Genomic DNA, 19,692 nt, shown 5'->3' on the forward strand with positions numbered 1-19,692 from the left:
GCCCTTCATGTTACGTTATTATGACCTGTAGCTTAAATAAAGAACATTCAGCAGTCTCATACCAGAAAATTACAAATACCAATAGAAGAGAAAAAAAGTCCATGAAATATATTTTATTTGAACTTCCAAATTTTCTGTAAGTATTATTTTGAAGGAAAATACCAATCCCAAAAGGCTTGAATAAAACAGAGAAGTCAGATATAAGGTAATCCAACAAGGAACTTACCTGACGAGCGACAGACATGCGGTTGAACACATTCCACAATACGATTCCCACAACAATATCATCACGCAAGTAAAAGATAACACCTTTCCCATAGTCTTCACCCTGTTTAGGAGGTGACGGTGACTTGACCGCTGGGCTCACAGGCTTCGCATTCTGAACACACAAATAATAATAATAATAATAATAATAATAATAATAATAATAATAATAATAATAATAATAATAATAATAATAATAATAATAGGCTTCGCATTCTGAACACACAAATAATAATAATAATAATAATAATAATAATAATAATAATAATAATAATAATAATAATAAAGAATAAAATGAATCCCATCTGAATAGCAGACAAATTTGAGTAACACAACTTACAGCTTCAGTCTTAGCTCGGTTCCCTTCATCAGTAGCTGTGACGACAGCTTTGGGTGTGTCCTTCTCTGTGGCTTTAGCAAACACACCAACAGTGGGAAGGGTGGCATCTACTATCCCAATTGCTTCATAGCCAACTTCTGGACCCAGGTCAGACCAAAACATGGATTGATGCCAATATGGTTTACCTACCGAGAAAACATATTCAAAATTATAAAAAGATGAATTATAAAAGGATTTACAAATCAGGAGGTATACAAAAATTCATCAAAATAAAAATACTGTAATTAACATCCATAGATGAAAATATATTAACATTTTCATCACATTCCTTACACAATTACATTAAGAAAAAGAAGAAATTAAGCAATTCAACTATGTGGAACCATCACTGCATTAAAAGCAATTCTGCTATCAACCTCAGTAAATTAGCAGTCCACCATTTGTTGAACACCTGATGTTCGGCACTGAAAATTTCATATCCTCTCCAGGACTCTCATGTAGGTAAAAATTTCAATATTGATAGTAATCATCTACAGACCACATCCAACAAACTAATTTTATGGGCTGACAAAAATGAATTACAACTAAATGGAGACAAAAAAAAGTAAAATTGACATTCAGAAGAGGATGGTGTATCACAACCACTGATATAACACAATAAACAAAAAATCCCCGAACAAAGATTTCACACTTTAAATATCTCGCGATCACCTTGCAAATACAGGGAAACGTATTCACCAAGCACTTTAAAGAATGAAACATAGCTGCAACAAGGGCAATAAATGGAATAAAGAACTTACACAGACTAACTCTGGCTACAGCCACAACACTTGTCCAACTAATAATTGCACCCATTATAATAAATGGACTAGAAAAAGAAATCCGGACGTAGAAAGAGTGACAAAAATGTTCCTAAAGAGAACATTATGCCTATCAAAATACACCATGTCTCCACCAGCATATACTTTGGCTAAAGACCAATTCTTCCTAGAAGAGCTCCAACACCACCTTAAGCTGCAATCTACCATAGTATATACCAAATTACTAAGAGAATGGACAAAAAAAAGAGAATTTTACAGGATTGATGCAATGATGAACACAGAATAAATGCAAGCTCAGAAATTTTATGACTAGATCTGCCATGCATGGTTTTCACTACTGCGTATGCAGGACAGAAAAATATCACAAATTGGTCTAAAAGTGTGAACGTAAGCTATGTATAATTTAAAGAGAGAGAGAGAGAGAGATCCCCTATCATGTGTTATTGTGCACCAACAGAAATTAACTCACACAATTCTGCAAAGACTGACAAAATTATAAGATTTTATTCTTCTTATTAAATGTTTCTGCATGTAATATTCTGACCACTGGTTGCAATAACGGTATTATTATAGTAAATTTGATTTGAGACATACTACAAAAACAAATAGATCTTGACACAGAAATGTTAACACAGTTACTGTTTGAAACTGAACTATACCTCATGGACAAATTTACCATTAATTCAAACCTCCTATGGTTAATATTATGCAAAATGGAATGATCACAAAAATTTACAAAAACTTGCCTGCACCATAATACATGAAAGCCATGTCTATATAGGTAAAATTATTACTTTGTCTGAACACTTCAAATTTTTCCCCTCACACTTCATATTTGCTTCATTTATGTATGTAGAAGTCTTTGTCTGTTTCTTTGGTTGGTTGGTTGGTTGGTTGGTTGGTTGGTTGGTTGGTTGGTTAGTTATATATATGTATCAACACCATGGGAAAATGTCTTAAAATAATTTATTGAAACTCAGTATTTAAGTTCAGAGATAGCTGGGTTGTCAACAAGACTATATAATATATGATTAGCATATAGAAACAATTAACCCTTATGCTTTATTGTACCTTGTTTCGTTCTATTTAAGGAGTTATTTATTGAAGTTCCTTGATCAGATTGAGGTCGATCGATATCCCTGATGTTTCCAGAGCAAATTTTTGTCCACAAAGGAAGCCGTTCTTTCATCTCCATGGAAATAATATGAGATATATGTAGTCGTGTATCGTCATGGTTTCCCGCGGCCTGTCAGTTTTGTTTTGTTTACATTGAGCAGTGTGTACCCGAGTTGTACTAGGCGTGTTTATCTGTGAATGCGAATTGTCTCAGTTGAATTTGTGATATAAAAGCGTCAAATATGAATGAAGGAGAAATATGTATGCACGTTTATTTAGACAGCAATGAAGATAATTATTTATTTGAATTAGACAGAGTTTCGAGAACTGTCGAGTGAAGATGAAGGTGTAGTGAACTCTAGCATTGCAAGTGAAATTTCAGCGACAGGACCTGTGAGTCAAAGAGCACGGAATGATCCCGGACCATCATATGCTGTTTCTGAAGATTCAGAAGAGGAAAATCCAGTGTCTGCTACAAAAGCAAGAAGACGCACAAAGCTAACTGGCCGTGGTGGAGGAGGGAATACGGCACACGACAATGACGACGCTTCTCAGATCAGTGTTGATAATTTGAGTAACTGATGCTGAAAATACTTTTGCACATACAAATGGGAATGCAAACAACAATAGTGTTTACTGGAAAGTAACATTTCATGATAGTGAGCCTCCTAAACTAAGTTACTCATCAGGTCAGGAAACTAGAGGACCGCAGGTTCCTCCTAGCTGCATCACTCCACTTCGGTTTTTTATGTTATTTTTCACTCCTGCATTGATGACTTTTGTGTAAACCTGTAAGTAACTCACTAGACTCATGTTTATGTGATAAAATAATCATAATAATATTATAATTATAGTTACTAATAAAAGATCTGAGTTTAATCCGACTAGGTAAAAATGTGCAAAATTAATTTGGACCAGACTGTTAATTGGACTGCAAAGGGTTAACGGCTCCAAAATGGCACATTTCAAATTTGTCTGTTAAAGATGTATCGGAAAACTGTACATTATTAAAAGTTATGTAAAGTATAATTTCAAGTATTTTCTCTTCCACGCATTTGTGCAGTACAGAGATACGATTATGATATTTTCCAGAAATATTAGTTCTGCCTAAGAAGTGCAATTAACAGACGTCATACAATACACCTATCTACTTTCTAATTTTTAATATTCAATATATTATTTTTACTGTGTGAGCAATAATAATGGAGATATTCACGAATTTAGATTTTTAATGCCAAGTCTCAAATTAATGGCAGACATCGCTTATGGACGAAATAATAAGTCGTCATTCTAACGAACTGATGACGGTGGTGGTTGGGAAACCATGGAAAACCATCTTCAGGGCTGCAGACAGTGGGGTTCGAACCCACTATCTCCTGAATACTGTATACTGGCTGCACTTAAGCAACTGCAGCTATCAAACTCGGTCAAACTAGAATTATCCTGTACATTGTCATCACTCACTTTTACAAAAAAACACAATAGAAGATCTCCGATTTGTACAAGTGAATACACAGTATTGGCTGCATTGCACACAGCATAATTTACAATTTACATATGCAGGATTCGCCTGGGTCATGGAAGTACTAGGTTTTACACAGCTTAAGGTGGTATCTGTGTACTGCCATCGAGTGTCGCAGGTCTCGGTTAGTTTTTCTTTATGTCCTATTCATCATGGCCTCCGTTGCATAGAAGTCGATCCAGATTTTCTTCTTTACTCTGTCTTCCATTAGTTTCTCCCGGACGTCTGTCAATGGTAGCCCTCTCTTCATCCAGAGGTCTCCTTCGCAAGTTCATACACTAGTCGAGATTTTGTGTATCTTGATATCCCAGGGTAACTTTCAGAAAGCGCGACTTGACTGCTTTAAGTGTCCTCAAGTCCGCCATGGTCAGCTTCTCCTAGATCATTATCAGCCCGTATGTGGTGATGGGAGCTATTTTTGCATCAAAATATCTCATAGCGGCTCCCAATGAAAGCTTTGCGATTGTTTATATGGCTTTGGTTGCCGCCATTGCTCAAGACTTTATGTGGGCTCTGTAGACTCTAGTTGTTGTTTGTAATGTCATCAATCCTAGATACGTGAATGTATTTACTGACTCGAGGGGAGTTGAACCTAGGTAAATCTTGTCACTAGCTCCTTCTCTGCCTCCTTTCCAAAACGTCATTTTTACAGTTTTCTCAGTGTTTATTCTCATCTTGTTATCCTGTGCCCATCAGTCTAGACTCGAACCAATGACCATATCATTTGCGTACAAGTAGGCTATATGTTAACATTTACTGTTCCAAGCTTAGCTGCCATCACCATGTCATATGTCGCTATGTTAAAGAGCAGGAGGCTGAGTGGGTCACCTTCCAATACTCCATTGGTTTGCATTGTCAGATTCAAAGTTGTAACACAGTCATCAATTTGTAGGTAGTCGTCAGAATGTTGCTTACCAGTTTTGTGAGTTTGTCTTCCCCCGTTATGGCTTCCAGTTTTGCAATTATTAATGGCCTGCTGACCGTGTCAAGTGCTTTTGCATAATCAACAAACATTATATGAAATTTTCATCTTGGATATCGTAAGGTTTCGTCAATGTCAATGATCATGTTTTTAACTGCATGGTACTCCGATCTTTACGGAATCCAAGCTCTTCATCTGGGAGTTTATAGTAAACTGCTTCTGTAATCCTTTTCGTGATAAGCTTTGTCAAAATCTTCAACACGTTCTTTTCCAAAGCTATCCCCCTGTAGAAGTTCGGATCTGATTCGTCACCTTTCCCTTTGAACATTAATTTACTCTGATAGTCGAAATTCTCCATGCTGTGGAGATGTTACACACTCAGAGACATAGATTCATTAGGGCTGAGATCTTTGAAAGTAACGTCTCTGCTGAGTCTTTCACATGTTCACTGCAAATTCCAATCAGGCCCTATGGACTTACTGCTTTTTAGTAACATGATAGCTTCATATACCTCCTCTGTTGTGAATGGGTCTGTTTCTTTTCGATATGTACCTGGTACTGCTACCTCAAGATTGCAGCAATCTTTGTCTACATTTAGTATATTTCTGAAGTGCTCTTCCTAAATAGGAATGTCAATTTTTCCACTATTTTGCGTTTTCCTAGGGTTCAATGTTACAAATGGGTCATTGACAGCTTCTTATACTATTCTTATCACCTCTTTTTTTAGGTGTTCCTTGCGTTTTACTAATAGCAGCCATTTGTATTCCTTCCTGATGATGCTGTATTGTTTCATTGGCTCCTGGTTCATGTTGAATTTTGCTATGTGCATGACATCTATGACGCTCTTTCTCATCATATAGCACTCTTTGTTGAACCATATTCGTGATCATTTTTTCCGCTTATATATAATTGCTGACTTGATTGTCCTTTTCAGGAAAAGGGAGGTTGTATCTATGTCATTGCTCTTTATGTGTTTATCAAGTTCTTTTCATTTCTCAGTTTTCCGCCATAGAATATCTTAGTCGATCTTTCGTGAGGGGTTAGTGTCTTCAGGCTTTTCTCTTTTCCATTCTTGAGATGGTATATTGTGCCGAAACCGGACAACATTTCTTCTATCATAGCCTCTTCCGTGGAAAGACACACAGTATAATTTAATAGCAAAATGTTGTGACCTTTATAGATAAGTAAATCTATAGTGCTGCTCCCTAAATGTGGAAAGTACGTTCTATTTTCAGCCTTGTTGATGAGGATGAAACCTCCCTCCATCATTAGATCTAGTAGTTCTTTCACTCTATGGTTTACGAGGTCCAGTTGGCAGTTTTAAGTCTCCTGCTAGTATTATGTCTGTCTGGAGCTACGTGACCTATAGAAAACATGATGGTTGCTATCAATTCTTCAATAGGTGTTAGTGGCCCTGAATATATGGCTATCACGGAAATCCATTTGAAGTGTAATATTGTCGTAGGTACGACATCGTAACTGGTGTAAAACCTTCTATTATTATGTTTAACACATGAGTGACGGGCCCCAAGAAATCTCGTAGTACGCTCGCCAGCGGTAGGGGATAGGCCCCGAGAAATCTCGGTTTTATTCACGACATTGTTCTCGGTCTTCCTGTGACATCGCTTGACCATATCTTGAACTATTTCGGACGTGCACAATGAGTAGAATAAATCGTAGATGTATATCTGCCACTTTTCTTTTATTCAAGGCCTTTTATTCTTTGATTTAGTTTCGAAACGTCGACTTTCTTTCTGCCGGTTCAGTCAATGACAAGATGGAGCGCCCGCGGAATACGGTGTTAGCTGACGACGATATTTTAGAAGAATTATATGCCGATGATCGTTCAAATGGAAATAGTCTAATGAATTAGTGGATACTGAATGTGAGAGTGATAGTGGAAGAGATATTCAAGCCTCTACAGGCCATAATTTACCTAGTGTACTTACTTATTCAAGTGATTCTGACGACGACAACGATGTAAACATTAATGATGTGTTAGGAATTGACGCTGAAGATGGTTTTGTAAAGGCAGATCGACTACTACTAGGGGCATTGGAGAGTACCCATACCAACTTTAAAGATAATATATTGATTGGTTTAATATTTATGTACATTTTTATAATCAAGTGCACCCTAGTATACTTAGTAGAAAAATGTCCGGTCCACAGTGTATGTGACAAGCTCAAGCATCCAGTCAGCAATGTGTTAATATATTTTAACTATAGTTTATTTAATGCTAAACATGACTAGTGCATGGTTTCCCTATAAATATGTAGTATAAATTTGTATAACCTCAAATACGTATTGTGTATAAGTTTAACCTCAAAATCTATATAGTCGAAAGCGGTAGAAAATTCTATAATGTTTGTATGTTAGACTTATTGTACTGTAATTTGGCATATATAAAGGGTTCTGGAAACTTACTGTAAGGTTTATTATCCAGAGACATTAGGAATGTTGTAGAGATTTCTATGTGTATTGGTAAACGGTAACAAAAGTTTGAGTTGGATCCATTACTGGAGTACTCCATTCGACTAGCTGGTCGATCGAGGCGCGCGGCTGTGAGCTTGCATCCGGGAGATAGTAGGTTCGAATCCCACTATCGGCAGCCCTGAAAATGGTTTTCCGTGGTTTCCCATTTTCACACCAGGCAAATGCTGGGGCTGTACCTTAATTAAGGCCACGGCCGCTTCCTTCCAACTCCTAAGCCTTTCCTATCCCATCGTCGCCATAAGACCTATCTGTGTCGGTGCGACGCAAAGCCCCTAGCAAAAAAAAAAACAGTATATATATATATATAGAGCTGCCAGTCAGTGAGACAGTCAAGTCAGGACTCAGTCAGTGTTGGACTCGAAGGCAAGTGATGCACTGCGAGCGACTGTTGAACTCCGAGGTGGAGTCAATGAATTCAAGAGAGTATGTTATAGTGCGCGAGTCAGTGTTGTTGATATCTTGTAACCGTACGAATGTAAGATCCCCAAATTTTTAGGTTAGGAAATTTTCGTAATATAGTTCGTAATATTGAAGTCATGTACACATCATGTAATTTTGTTTATTTATATGTAAAAACATAATATTATAAGAAGAATTTGCAGTAGAGAATTTTGTATATACAGTATATGTAACTTTAATTTGTGTAAGTATATGCACATGGCATGGCAGTGTAGGTTGCTCAAAGAATTGTGCAACACGGAAAACAGTGGCTATATTGGGAAAGACGCTTGAAGTCAGTTGAATGTGTTGCAACAAAGTGGTTTGGAAACCCGGAATACGGCAGGTAGTATAGGCTGAAGATTGGAGTGGATCAATGTGGATATACGTGAGTGGACGTTCTATGTCACATCTGACACTCGATAGCCAATATGAGGGCTTTGTTTTAAGCGAGGTTGGGTTGACTGAGTGACGCGTCAAGAAGTGCCCGTGAGAGCGTTGCTACCAGTAAACTTTTCGGGATGCTATAACCACGTGTAGCAAGCCTATATAAGGATGTACGCGTGTGCGGCAAGTCATTCTGATTCTGATGCTGATCCTATGTTTTTCTTATTCAGACCGGTGCGCGGGAGCTACATATTTTGCGCAATTTCCTATGCGATCTTCAATTGTTCGTGAGTATCTTTTACGGAGTGAACATGGTATAATCACAGATGCTAACGAGTTTCCGGCTTTGTGGTGGACGTTCTGTAAAAGACGCTACTAAGTGTTTGATACTCAAACTCTGTATAATAATTAGGCCTATACTACAATTCTTCTATAAGACAATGTACAGTGGATGTGGTGGTGCATACTGAGTCTACATTATAATTGTATACCCTTGCGGACCATTTTATAGAGCTTGAACAGCTCTACATTTCTTGAAGAAGGAATTCATCGTCGGCCGAGCATGCAGTTTCAGTTGGAGAAACGTGAGGCGTCGCACTAACCTGTGCAGTAATCGGGAAGGACTCAAGATGTTGATGAAGAAGTGTGTAAATAAGGTTAGGGATGCTCTTCGTAAAGAAGGTTGCATCCGTACGTAGAGAAAGTCATCGTACTTTTCTTTACCAGATTAGGATTTTCTTTTGTAACAGTAGAGAGTGCAGTGGGACTCTTACCTGGAGGTATGTTAAATGTACATAGTGAAAATAATTTTTTGGTGGTTTGTAGATGTTTGTAATTTGCCTTTGTAAACGGTAAACACGACTTGGTCTCGTCAAGTGATGTTTCTTTTTTGTTGTTGGTGGTTTTAGTGGTTTTTATAATTGCCCATTTATAAACGGCAAACACGAGATGGTCTCGTCAACTGATGATTTTTGTTAGTGGTAGTTGTTTGTAATTTGCCTTGTAAACGGCAAACACGCGTAGGTCTCGTCAAGTAGTGCTTTTTTTTGTTGGTGGTTTGTAGATGTTTGTAATTTGCCTTTGTAAGCGGCAAACACGAGTTGGTCTCATCAACTATTGTATGTGGTTTTTAGTTGTCTGTATATTTGCCCTTTGTAAAACGGCGAACAGGAGTTGATCTCATCAAGTGATGATTATTGTGGTATTTGTTATATATATTTTTTTATTATTTTGGGAGTAAAGTCATGGAATGAAACTTGCACTAAATCTTTTATCAGTGGAGTAAGGATGAACCAGGCATGCTACCCAACTTCAATTTCAGGGGTAAATAGCAACGGGTAAGGTTATAAAGTAAGTCTGGAGCTTCGTCAGCCTGATGACCGTCGCCTTGGGAGAGGGAGTTGCTCGTTGCTCTACAGAGTTAATTATTCCTGCAATTGTTTTGCAGGTGGTGCCCATTCTTGTTATTTACACTTAATTTAGTCACCATTTAATCATTCAATAATTTCAATAGCTTGCAGAAGTTACAATTGAAGATGTTACAATCTGTATTTGTCAGAATCGACTTCAGGGTATTCCACTATTAAGAGTTGCAGTGTCACTTGCTAGTATGTATAATTGTGTGTTGTGACTTACCGTGTAAATAAAGTAATTTATACAAGGAAGTGAACGTGTTCTCGTGTGACATTTATTTACTTAAAATAAAATCGCATTGCAGAACGATAATATCATTGTGTCCTGGTCTTCGTGCGAAATTTGAATTTTACCTAGGCTAGATTTGTAGTAGCATGAAATGCCATGTATTGGTCTCCCCCTTGGCCATTGTACTGCTGGTATATGCCGTGAGTAGAATCCACAGATGTCTGTGAGTTTGGTCGACAGTCTCGAGTAGTGTGAGTAAATCATGTGAATACAGTAGGTGAATCTTTGTCAATATTATGGCGCTCTTTAGGCCCTCAACGTTCCATAATAAGATGTTCAGTTGATTAGGCTGGGAGTGAAATTTCTGTTTTGCAGGAGTGGAAAAACCCAGAATCTTCTCACGACAACACCACTCTGCCACGCTCCTGGGGCGTAGACCTTTGTCAGATCCTGTAGAGGTATAACTAGTCACAGAGCTTTAAGTGTTATGCTGGTAGGAAGTTCTTCGCACTCGATGACATTTGTCACATTGAGATTGTGGTGAAACCACATCATCCCTCTGCCACAGGAACCTAGAGGGCAGCAGCTGGACCTCGCCACACTAGGCAACGCCAGTGAAAGCATGTAGACTGCCCGTCTCCTTTATGATTTCCATGGCAGCATAATTAAAACAAGATATAGTAAACAAATACATCGAGTGCCTTTCTACATATTGTTATCTATGGACGGCATTGTAGGAAACGACAAGGTAAAGTTCCGTACAGAATAAACAGGCAGTTCAATTCAAATGTTGTGTTTACTGTAGCTGGTAAGTCAGTAAGTGTAATGAACCCCAAATTTGGTGACCCCGACGTGATTAATATAGTGTGATACAGTTTTCTACTTAAAGTCAGTGCTATTCACACGCTAGTTACCGCCGTCGCTATGGAGCAATTACAACAGCAGCTACAGCAATTACAAGAGCAAAATCGCCTCGTACAACAGCAACTTCAACAGCAAACATTGCAATCACCACCCTCAGAGGTTAGTACTGTAGTGAATCGTGTTGGGAGTTAAATTACCTATTTTCTGGTCAGACAGAAGCGCAGTTCAATGTATCCGGTATCACACAAGACGCAACAAAATACACGTACATTGTTTCCCAGCTGGACAGTCGCTATGCCGCGGAAGTTAAATAGTATTATCAACCCTCCGGGTCAAAATGCATACGCGTATCTGCATACTGAACTCATTCGGATTCTTTCCTATCGGAAGAGCAACGCGTTCGTCAATTGCTCATGGAGGAGGAGCTCGGTGACCGAAAGCCATCCAAGTTCTTACGACACCTTAGGTCTCTCGCGGGCAGCACACAAGTACAAGATAACCTCTTAAGACAGTTATGGATACAGTGCCTGCCGTCAAAAGTACACGCCATTTTACAAACACAGTGAGATGCCGCTGGATAAGGTTGCCGTCCTGGCCAATAAAATTCTTGAAGTTTCACCCGTGTCATTTCCCACCACTGTTCACGCCATAAGTACACCACCAGTTAGTCTGGTGAGCCAGCTCGTGAAGAGGATAGATAAACTCTCTCACCAGATGGCAGCACTGCAAACTTTCTTCCGTGGACGCTCTCGTTCCTGGGATCAGACAAGCCGTCCTAACAACAGCCGCAGGTCTTCTCCGACAGCCAGTGCACAAGGCGCCTGCTGGTACCATCGTCGCTTCCGCGAAAAGGCACAGAAATACGTAGCTTCCCGTCAAACACGAACGGAAACCAGTGATGGCGGTAAAAGGTTGCCCAACAGATGGAAACCACCTCTTTATCACGGATAAGAGCAGTAAACATCAATTTCTGATTGACACTGGGTCGGATTTGTGTTACTTCCTGCATAAATTCCTGAAGGGGCGTCGCCATCAGACCAGTTATGAACTCGCAACTGCCAATAATTCCACAATCCATACATAGGGACTCTGCACATGAAATTGAACCTCGGACTTCGACAAGAACTTTCATGGAAATTTGTTGTTGCCGATGTCGCACTTCCCATCATAGGATCAGACTTCCACGCAGTCTTCTGCCAGACTGTCATAACAAGCGCTTGGTCGACGGCATCACAGGCTTATCAGCGAACGACCAAACTGCTAACTCTCTACAGCCCAGTGTGAAGGCTCTCAATGTACCGACTACATTTCATGAAACTTTAAAGGAATTTCCTGACTTCACTCGTCCATCTGGAGCCCCGCGAGAAGTACGCCATTCTATGGTACATTTCACCCGCACTACACCAGGAACACCTGTCTCCTGCCAAGCTCGTCGTCTCGCCCCGGATCGTCTCCAGATCGCTAAGAAGGAGTTTGATGCCATGCATCTGGAAGGTACAGCACGACGCTCTGAGGGTCCTTGGTCGTCACCGCTCCATTTGGTACCGAAGAAGGACAAAAGATGGCGGCCCTGGAGATTATTGTGCCCTAAACTCTTGGACCATTTCTGACAAGTATCCACCTCGGCATCCCCATGATTTCAGCCATCAGCTCTGCGGATGAACTATTTTCTCAGTTACCGACCTAGTGAAGGCCTACACCCAGATTCCCGTGAACCCAAGTGACATTTCAAAGACCGCAATCATAACGCCCTTCGGACTCTCTGAGTTTCCTTTCATGACGTTTGGACTACGCAATGCTGGTCAAACCTTTCAGAGAATCACAGACGAAGTACTATCAGGTCTGGATTTCATGTTTGCGTACGTTGACGACACCTTGGTCTTCTCTAAGAGTCCCGAAGAACACGGACCCCACCTGCGAGCTCTCTTCCACCGCCTCTCTGAGTATGGCATCCTCATTAACGCTACCAAGAGTGTCTTAGCATCTCCAAGAGTCACCTTTCACGGATATGAAGTCTCCACCGCAGGGACATGACCGCTGCTGGGACGCATCACAGCTCTGCAGAATTTTCCTCTCCCGAAAACTGAATGTGATCTCAGATGTTTCCTGGGAATGATCAATATCTATCGCTGATTCCTTCCCGCAGCATCGCAGTACCAGGCTCCACCCACGCAGCTGTATCCAGTTTATGCGACTCTCAACAGGTTAAAGTTTCAAACAAATTTATTAAAAAACCACCATTCCAATACTTTACAATCTTTAAGATACAAATATTACATATATGTTAAAATGGGACTTGTTTCGCTTCGGCTTTGTAAGCATCTTCAGCCATACTTAACCTAAAGCTAAGTCAGGGCCCTGAACTGGGTTCCTCATTAAAGTATAATACATGCTTTAATACAAGATAAAACAGTCATAAAAATCTAGTCTATGGAGAAAGCGATGTTTAAATTGCAATTAAAATTCAATAATGAACTTGTCATAGTATTATATGTACAAGGAATGAATACTAGTGTTTGTCTAAAAAAGTACAAGTTGGTTATTCGTAGAATGAGACATAGTCATAACGATCTGACATACATTTGGATTGTACAGATTGTTTGTAATTAATGAAGCGTGGATTAATTAAAATATCGAAAAATAAATCTTCAAACGTTGTTGATTGAGAATCAGGTACATAGAATTACAGTAGAGTTGTTAACTCCAAGTGGTTGCGTGATAAGGTCAAAAGGCGCTTCAATCATCAGTATAGACGTGTTGTGTCTCCTTCTAGAATAATCTTTGTAATAGATTGTAGTCGTGAGCTGTTTAGCATAGATTCAATAAATACTTACTTACTGGTCGGCGCTACAGTCCTTGTAGGTCCTTGGCCTCCTTTATCACCTGCCTCCATTCATCTCGGTCCTCAGCTTTTCTTCTCCAACGTTTAACTCCTAACTTTCTAAGGTCATCCTCCACATCATCAATCCATCTTTTCCTGGGTCTTCCTCTCCTCCTCCTTCCATCAAGTTTCCCTATAAACACCTTTTTTACGGTGCAGGTTTCTGCCATTCTCTGAACATGACCGGCCCCACCTAATTCTTCCCTGCTTAATTTTAGCAACAATATCTGGCTGGCCAAACAGTCCTTGCAGCTCTACATTTGTCCTCATTCTCCACCCATCCTGCTCTCTTACTGCACCGAATATCTTTCTCAATATCTTCCTTTCCCACCGTAACAGCCATTGTTCTTCTCTGGAGGTCATCACCCAGCATTCTGAGCCATACATAACTATTGGTCTTAGTACTGTTGTGTATATTTTAATTTTTGTATTCCTGCTGACATTCCTGGATTTAAACATATTTTGCAAGGCGTAAAAGCATCGGTTTCCACTTGTTATCCTCTCCTGTATTTCCACGGAGGTTTTATTGTCCTCTGTTATTATAGAGCCTAGATATTTGAAAGATGTGACTCTTTGATATTCCTTCCCATTTAATCTTACTGGGGTCCTTCCTCTTACTCCCTCTGTATCTCCCATCTTCATATATTTTGTTTTGTTTATATTCACTTCTAGTCCTAGGTCCCGTGCTTTCTCTTCTAATACTGAGTAGCTCTCTTCAAGAGCTCTTTCATTTCTTGCAATTATTGCTACATCATCAGCATATGCTATCACTTGTACTAATCTGTTCAAAATGGTTCCCCCTGGGTTGATGGGCAATTGACGGATTACTTTTTCCAATGCTAGGTTAAAAAGCAGTGTGGAAAGTACATCTCCCTGTCTTAGTCCTCTCTCCACTAAAAACTCCTTTGACAGATCTTGCTCCACTCTCACCATGCATACCGTTGTTTTCAAAGCCATTTCTGTTAATCTAATCAATTTCCTTGGGATTCCAAATTCTTTCATAATCTTGTAAATTTTACCCCTATCTAGACTGTCATATGCCTGTTTAAAATCAACATACAGCTGATGTAGCTGTTTGTCATATTCATAAAATTTCTCTAGCACTTGTCGTTATATAAATATCTGATCCAGAGTAGAGCGATGTTTTCTAAAACCTGCTTGGTAATCCCCTAATACTCTTTCCATCCATAATTCCAATCTTAAGGCTAGTACCTTACCAAAAACCTTGTACGTTCCATCCAGCAAGGTGATCCCTCGATAATTTCCACATACTACCTTATCTCCCTTTTTATGTAATGGGTAAATTATACCCAATATCCAATCCTTGGTATTTCCTCCTTTGTCCAAACCTCCTTAATCAATTCATAAACAGCCTTTTCTATTCCCTCTCTCCCATATCTCAACAGCTCTGACTCCATTCAATCTTCACCTGGGGCTCTATTATTCTTTAATGCATTAATTGCAGCTTTGACCTCTTCTAAGTCTGGCTCTTTTACTGATTCCTCTTCCAATTCTCTTTCTTCCCCATCAACATTTATATTTTCCTCCTCTCTATCATCTTCATTATTTCCATTGAGTAACTCGTAAAAATACTCCTGCCATCTTCCAAGCACTTTGCTTTTATCACCCAGAAGGTTTCCATCTTTATCCTAGAAGAAAACAGCTCTTGGTTGAAACCCTCTCTTAATGTCTTTTGTTCTTTCATAGAACTTTCGTACCTCGTTTCTATCCTTCATTTCATCCAGTTCTTCGATTCTCTTTCTTTCAAAAGCTCTTTTATATCTACATATCTTATCTGCACTTCTTCGTTTCTCTCTATACTCTTCTACTGTTTGTCTTGTTCTCCTTTGAAGCATTCTGTTCCTAGCATCATTCCTCTCTTGGATTAATGTTGAACATTCCTCATCAAACCATTCTGCTCTCTTTACCAATTTCTTCTTTCCCAGGGTACTATCTGCAACTTCACTGATAGTTGTTTTCAATATCTCCCATTTATCTTCCACTTCTCCTTTCTCCCACAATTCCCTTTTTATTGCCAAAGATTCAGCTATTTTCTTTTTGTATTTCTCTTGCAATTCCTCATTTTTTAGACCTTCAATATTGTGCTTTGCCTTTCTTGTTACTTTTTCCGTTCTTGCCAAATCTATTTTTTGTCTGTACTTGACTCTAACAAGATAGTGGTCTGTATCTACATCAGCACCTCTGCAGCTTCTAACATCCATAATATCTGATGCATGTCGCCTGTCTATGATAACATGGTCTATTTGATTTCTTGTCACACCATCTGGTGAAATCCAGGTCTCCTTGTGAATGTTTTTCCTAGGATGCCAAGTACTTTTAGTTATCATCTGCGTTCCACTCACAAAATCAATCAATCTCAATCCGTTATCATTACTTACTTCATGCAGGCTTTCTTTCCCTACTAAGTGTTTGTACACTTCTTCTCTTCCAATTTTCGCATTTAAATCTCCAAAGATAATTTTCACATCATGCCTTTGAACTTTATTAATTTCTTCCTCCAATTTGGTATAAAATGCATCTTTCTTCTCATCTTCTGCCTCCTCAGTAGGGGCGTACACACAAAACACAGTTACGTTGAAGAATTTTGCCCTAATTCTCACAGAGCACATCCTATCATTGATTGGAGTAAAGTTGATCACGCTTTGCTTTACTGACTTATGTATGAGAAATCCTGTGCCATTACTGCCTGCTTTTTCTCCACTGTACATCAAAATATGTTGTCCAGACATCATCATCCCTTGCCCTTTCCATCTTAGTTCCTGTAGAGCTGCTATTTTCACTCCATACTTATCCATTTCATTCCTTAATTCTTTCAACTTGCCAGGTCTCTTCAATGTCTTAACATTCCACGTTGCTAATATAATATCCTTTTTCCTTCTCTTTAGCCGTTTTTCTCGCCGGTTCGTCACCAAGTTTTCCAGTCCTGCGTTATTCATTCTTAAGGTATCCGTAACAGTTGGTTTTTTTACGAGGTAGGGGAGTTAACCCTACGCTCAACCCCCAACCTGGAGGACCAGGGTATCACTCTTAGTCTGGATCATCACCTTAGACCTGTCCGGCTTGGGTGGCCCTACCAGGAGCAGATGCTCCCGCCGGCATAGCTCTCAGGATCATTTGACCACGCAAGCCTCCGATAAACACCCGGCAAAATATATTTTGCCTTCGTCAAGGTGGTGATACCTTCGGGAGGAGATTCAATAAATAGGGTGTTCAATAAAGCCTTAGATGTGGAAGAACTGACAGAGAGGTGACTAGCCTTGTTGGTTGTTTGAGACGATCTGGCAGTTGTTATTCTACTGCAACGTGTATTGCAGGGGTGTGTCTGTGAAGGCGGAGAATGAGTCAGGAGAGGGGAGGTAGGCGGAGCATTGAGGACATTAGGAGTAGGCGGAGGGGGTGTGGCTGAACTCAATGGCTACAAACCAGATATGGTCAATAAAATTATAGGTAAAATCAAACTAAAAGCTGCTACAAAATTAACTCCCGAAAAACAAGAAAAAACTAGTTTTGCTGCTTTTACCTTTACTAACCCGGCTATATACCGTATAACCAATCCGCTGAAGAAATATGACATCAAAATCGCGTATAAAACTCGTAACACAAATCGCAACACTTTTTTAAAACTCCAATACCATAAATTCAATAAACAATAAATTTTCGAATTTCGGAATTTATAGACTCAAATGCGCCCAATGTAACTTTACGTACATAGGACAAACCGGACGCAGTTTCAAAACTAGATATTTGGAACATTACAATGCTTCAAAACATAGAAAATATTCTGCTATGAGCATCATATGAAGGATACCGGCCATAACTTTACCACGATTGAACAAGACCTTCATATTATAAAACACGTCAACAAGAGTAAACTGATGACAGAGTTTGAAAATGCTTACATTTTTCTACACCAGCATTACAACACTAATAGTAATCTAAATGATGTTCTTGACACAAATCAAAATCAAAATCTCTTTATTTGCAAATGGGGTATCTACCTCGGTGGCAAATGGTACAATAAAATACATAACTGTCAAGCACTAAATATTAAATTAATAAGAGAAGAAAATTTTCCTATAATACAATATTATACAATTTACGCTAACAATTTTTTCTATTAAACACACAGCTCATCCTTAATAAATTTACATTGTTTACAAAATTCTACTTACAATGTCTCCTGTACTACTTACAAATATAGTCAACTGATATACAGTATCTGGAATTACTTCAAATGATACTATACAACTGGTATAAGATTAAACTTTACACTGTATTTAATTACTTTTTTTTTTTTTTTTTACCCATTCTGGAACCTAAGTAGCATAACGACCTGCTGCGTCTTAACCAGAGCCCCTTTTGCCACCACGTTTCAGAGTTCCTGAAGGGCCTTCACAGCTACCGTAGCGGTCCCAGGGCCCTCGAAGTCCCCACTGTACTTCACCCCTACAGGCAGTCCCCTACTTTGGCTGTCCAAACTCCTTAGACCAGGGGATGGAATTAATTCACACACTTTTTTTTTTTTTACAATAACCTGCAGGTCGAATGCCCTCTAACACTTCATTTATTTTCTCTGTTGCTGTTTATTCTCTTCTTGAACATCTGTACAGATTTTGGAAAAGGATCAAACACTACCCCTGGTAAACTGTTTCACTCCTTCACACCCTCCCCAATGAATAAAAATTTACCCCAATTGCTTCTGCTAAAATTCCTTCTAATTTTATATTTGTGGTCTGTCCTGCCAATATAATTATTTTCCAACTGAAGCCTCTCACGGATATCTCCCCATGCTTCTTCTCTTGTATAGGCTCTATATAATCCTATAAGTCTAGTTTTCTCCCTTCTCTTACTTAAAGTTTCCCACCCAAGTTCCTTTAACATTTCTGATACACTACTCTTTCTCCTGAAATCGCCTGTTACAAATCTTGCTGCTTTCCTCTGCACACTATCTATTTCTTTTATTAGGTATTCTTGGTGAGGATCCCAAACACTGTTTGCATATTCCAATAATGGACGAACCATACTTATGTAACTTTTTTCTTTTAATTCTTTATTACATCCTTTAAGTAGCCTCGTTATGACTGTAACGATCTGTAGGCTTTCCCAACAATGTCAACCACATGAGGTTTCCAGTGCAAATTACTTTCAAATCTCACACCTAAGTATTTGCACTTGCCATCTTTTGGGATAACTACCTCATCCAAAGTATATTCAAATTCAGTTTTAAAGCTCCTGTTTGTAAAAGTTGTAACGGTTGATTTGCCTCCATTAAACTTCATATTATTTTCTTCAACCCATTGTTGGATACTTTCAAGGTCCCTTTGTAATTCTGAACAATCCTCAATGTTATTTATTTCCCTCTAAACAATTATGTCATCTGCATACAATCTTATTTTTGATGTTATATTGTTCCCTAAATCATTTGCGTATATTAAGAAAAGTAAAAGACCGATTATACTACCCTGTGCAATTCCCTTCCAAACTTTCTCTTCCTGAGATACATTATTTCCTACTTTGACTTTCTGAACCCTTGAATTTAGAAATGTTTTTATCCAACATGTAACCCTTACGTCCAATCCTATTCCCTCCAATTTCTTTAATAATATTCCATGTTCCACTCTATCAAAGGCTTTGGAAAGATCTATGGCTATGCAATCTAACTGACCTCCTGAATCCAATTGATCTGATATGTCCTGCTGAAATCCCAACAGTTGTGCCTCACAAGGAAATTTCTAAATCCATACTGGCTCCTCATGAACCAATCATCACATATCCCTCTGATGTACTTTGCTATTAAACTCTCCAGTATTTTACAAACTATACTGGTCAGGCTGATTGGTCTGTAGTTCTCTGGTTTCCTTTTATCACCCTTTCCTTTATAAATTGGTATTATTATAGATTCCTTCCATTCCTTTGGTATTACACTATTATTTATGACATAGTCAAAGAGAAATTTTAAATAAGGCACTATGTACCACC

At 38.9% G+C, this 19,692-nt stretch overlaps 1 protein-coding gene across 1 annotated transcript in view; it reads right to left on the bottom strand.

The window, feature by feature from the left end:
• Positions 1-19,692, bottom strand: part of LOC136865963 (apoptosis-inducing factor 1, mitochondrial) — a 268,552-nt gene that overhangs the window by 26,482 nt on the left and 222,378 nt on the right. The window contains exons 11-12 of the mRNA XM_067142533.2: positions 605-789; positions 227-379 (exon numbers count right to left, since the gene is read on the bottom strand). Coding sequence (XP_066998634.2) covers positions 227-379; positions 605-789 — 338 coding nt within the window. The remainder of the gene's footprint in view (positions 1-226; positions 380-604; positions 790-19,692) is intronic.

The sequence above is a fragment of the Anabrus simplex genome, chromosome 3 (assembly GCF_040414725.1).
Source record: "Anabrus simplex isolate iqAnaSimp1 chromosome 3, ASM4041472v1, whole genome shotgun sequence".
Taxonomy (NCBI): Eukaryota; Metazoa; Arthropoda; class Insecta; order Orthoptera; family Tettigoniidae; genus Anabrus; species Anabrus simplex.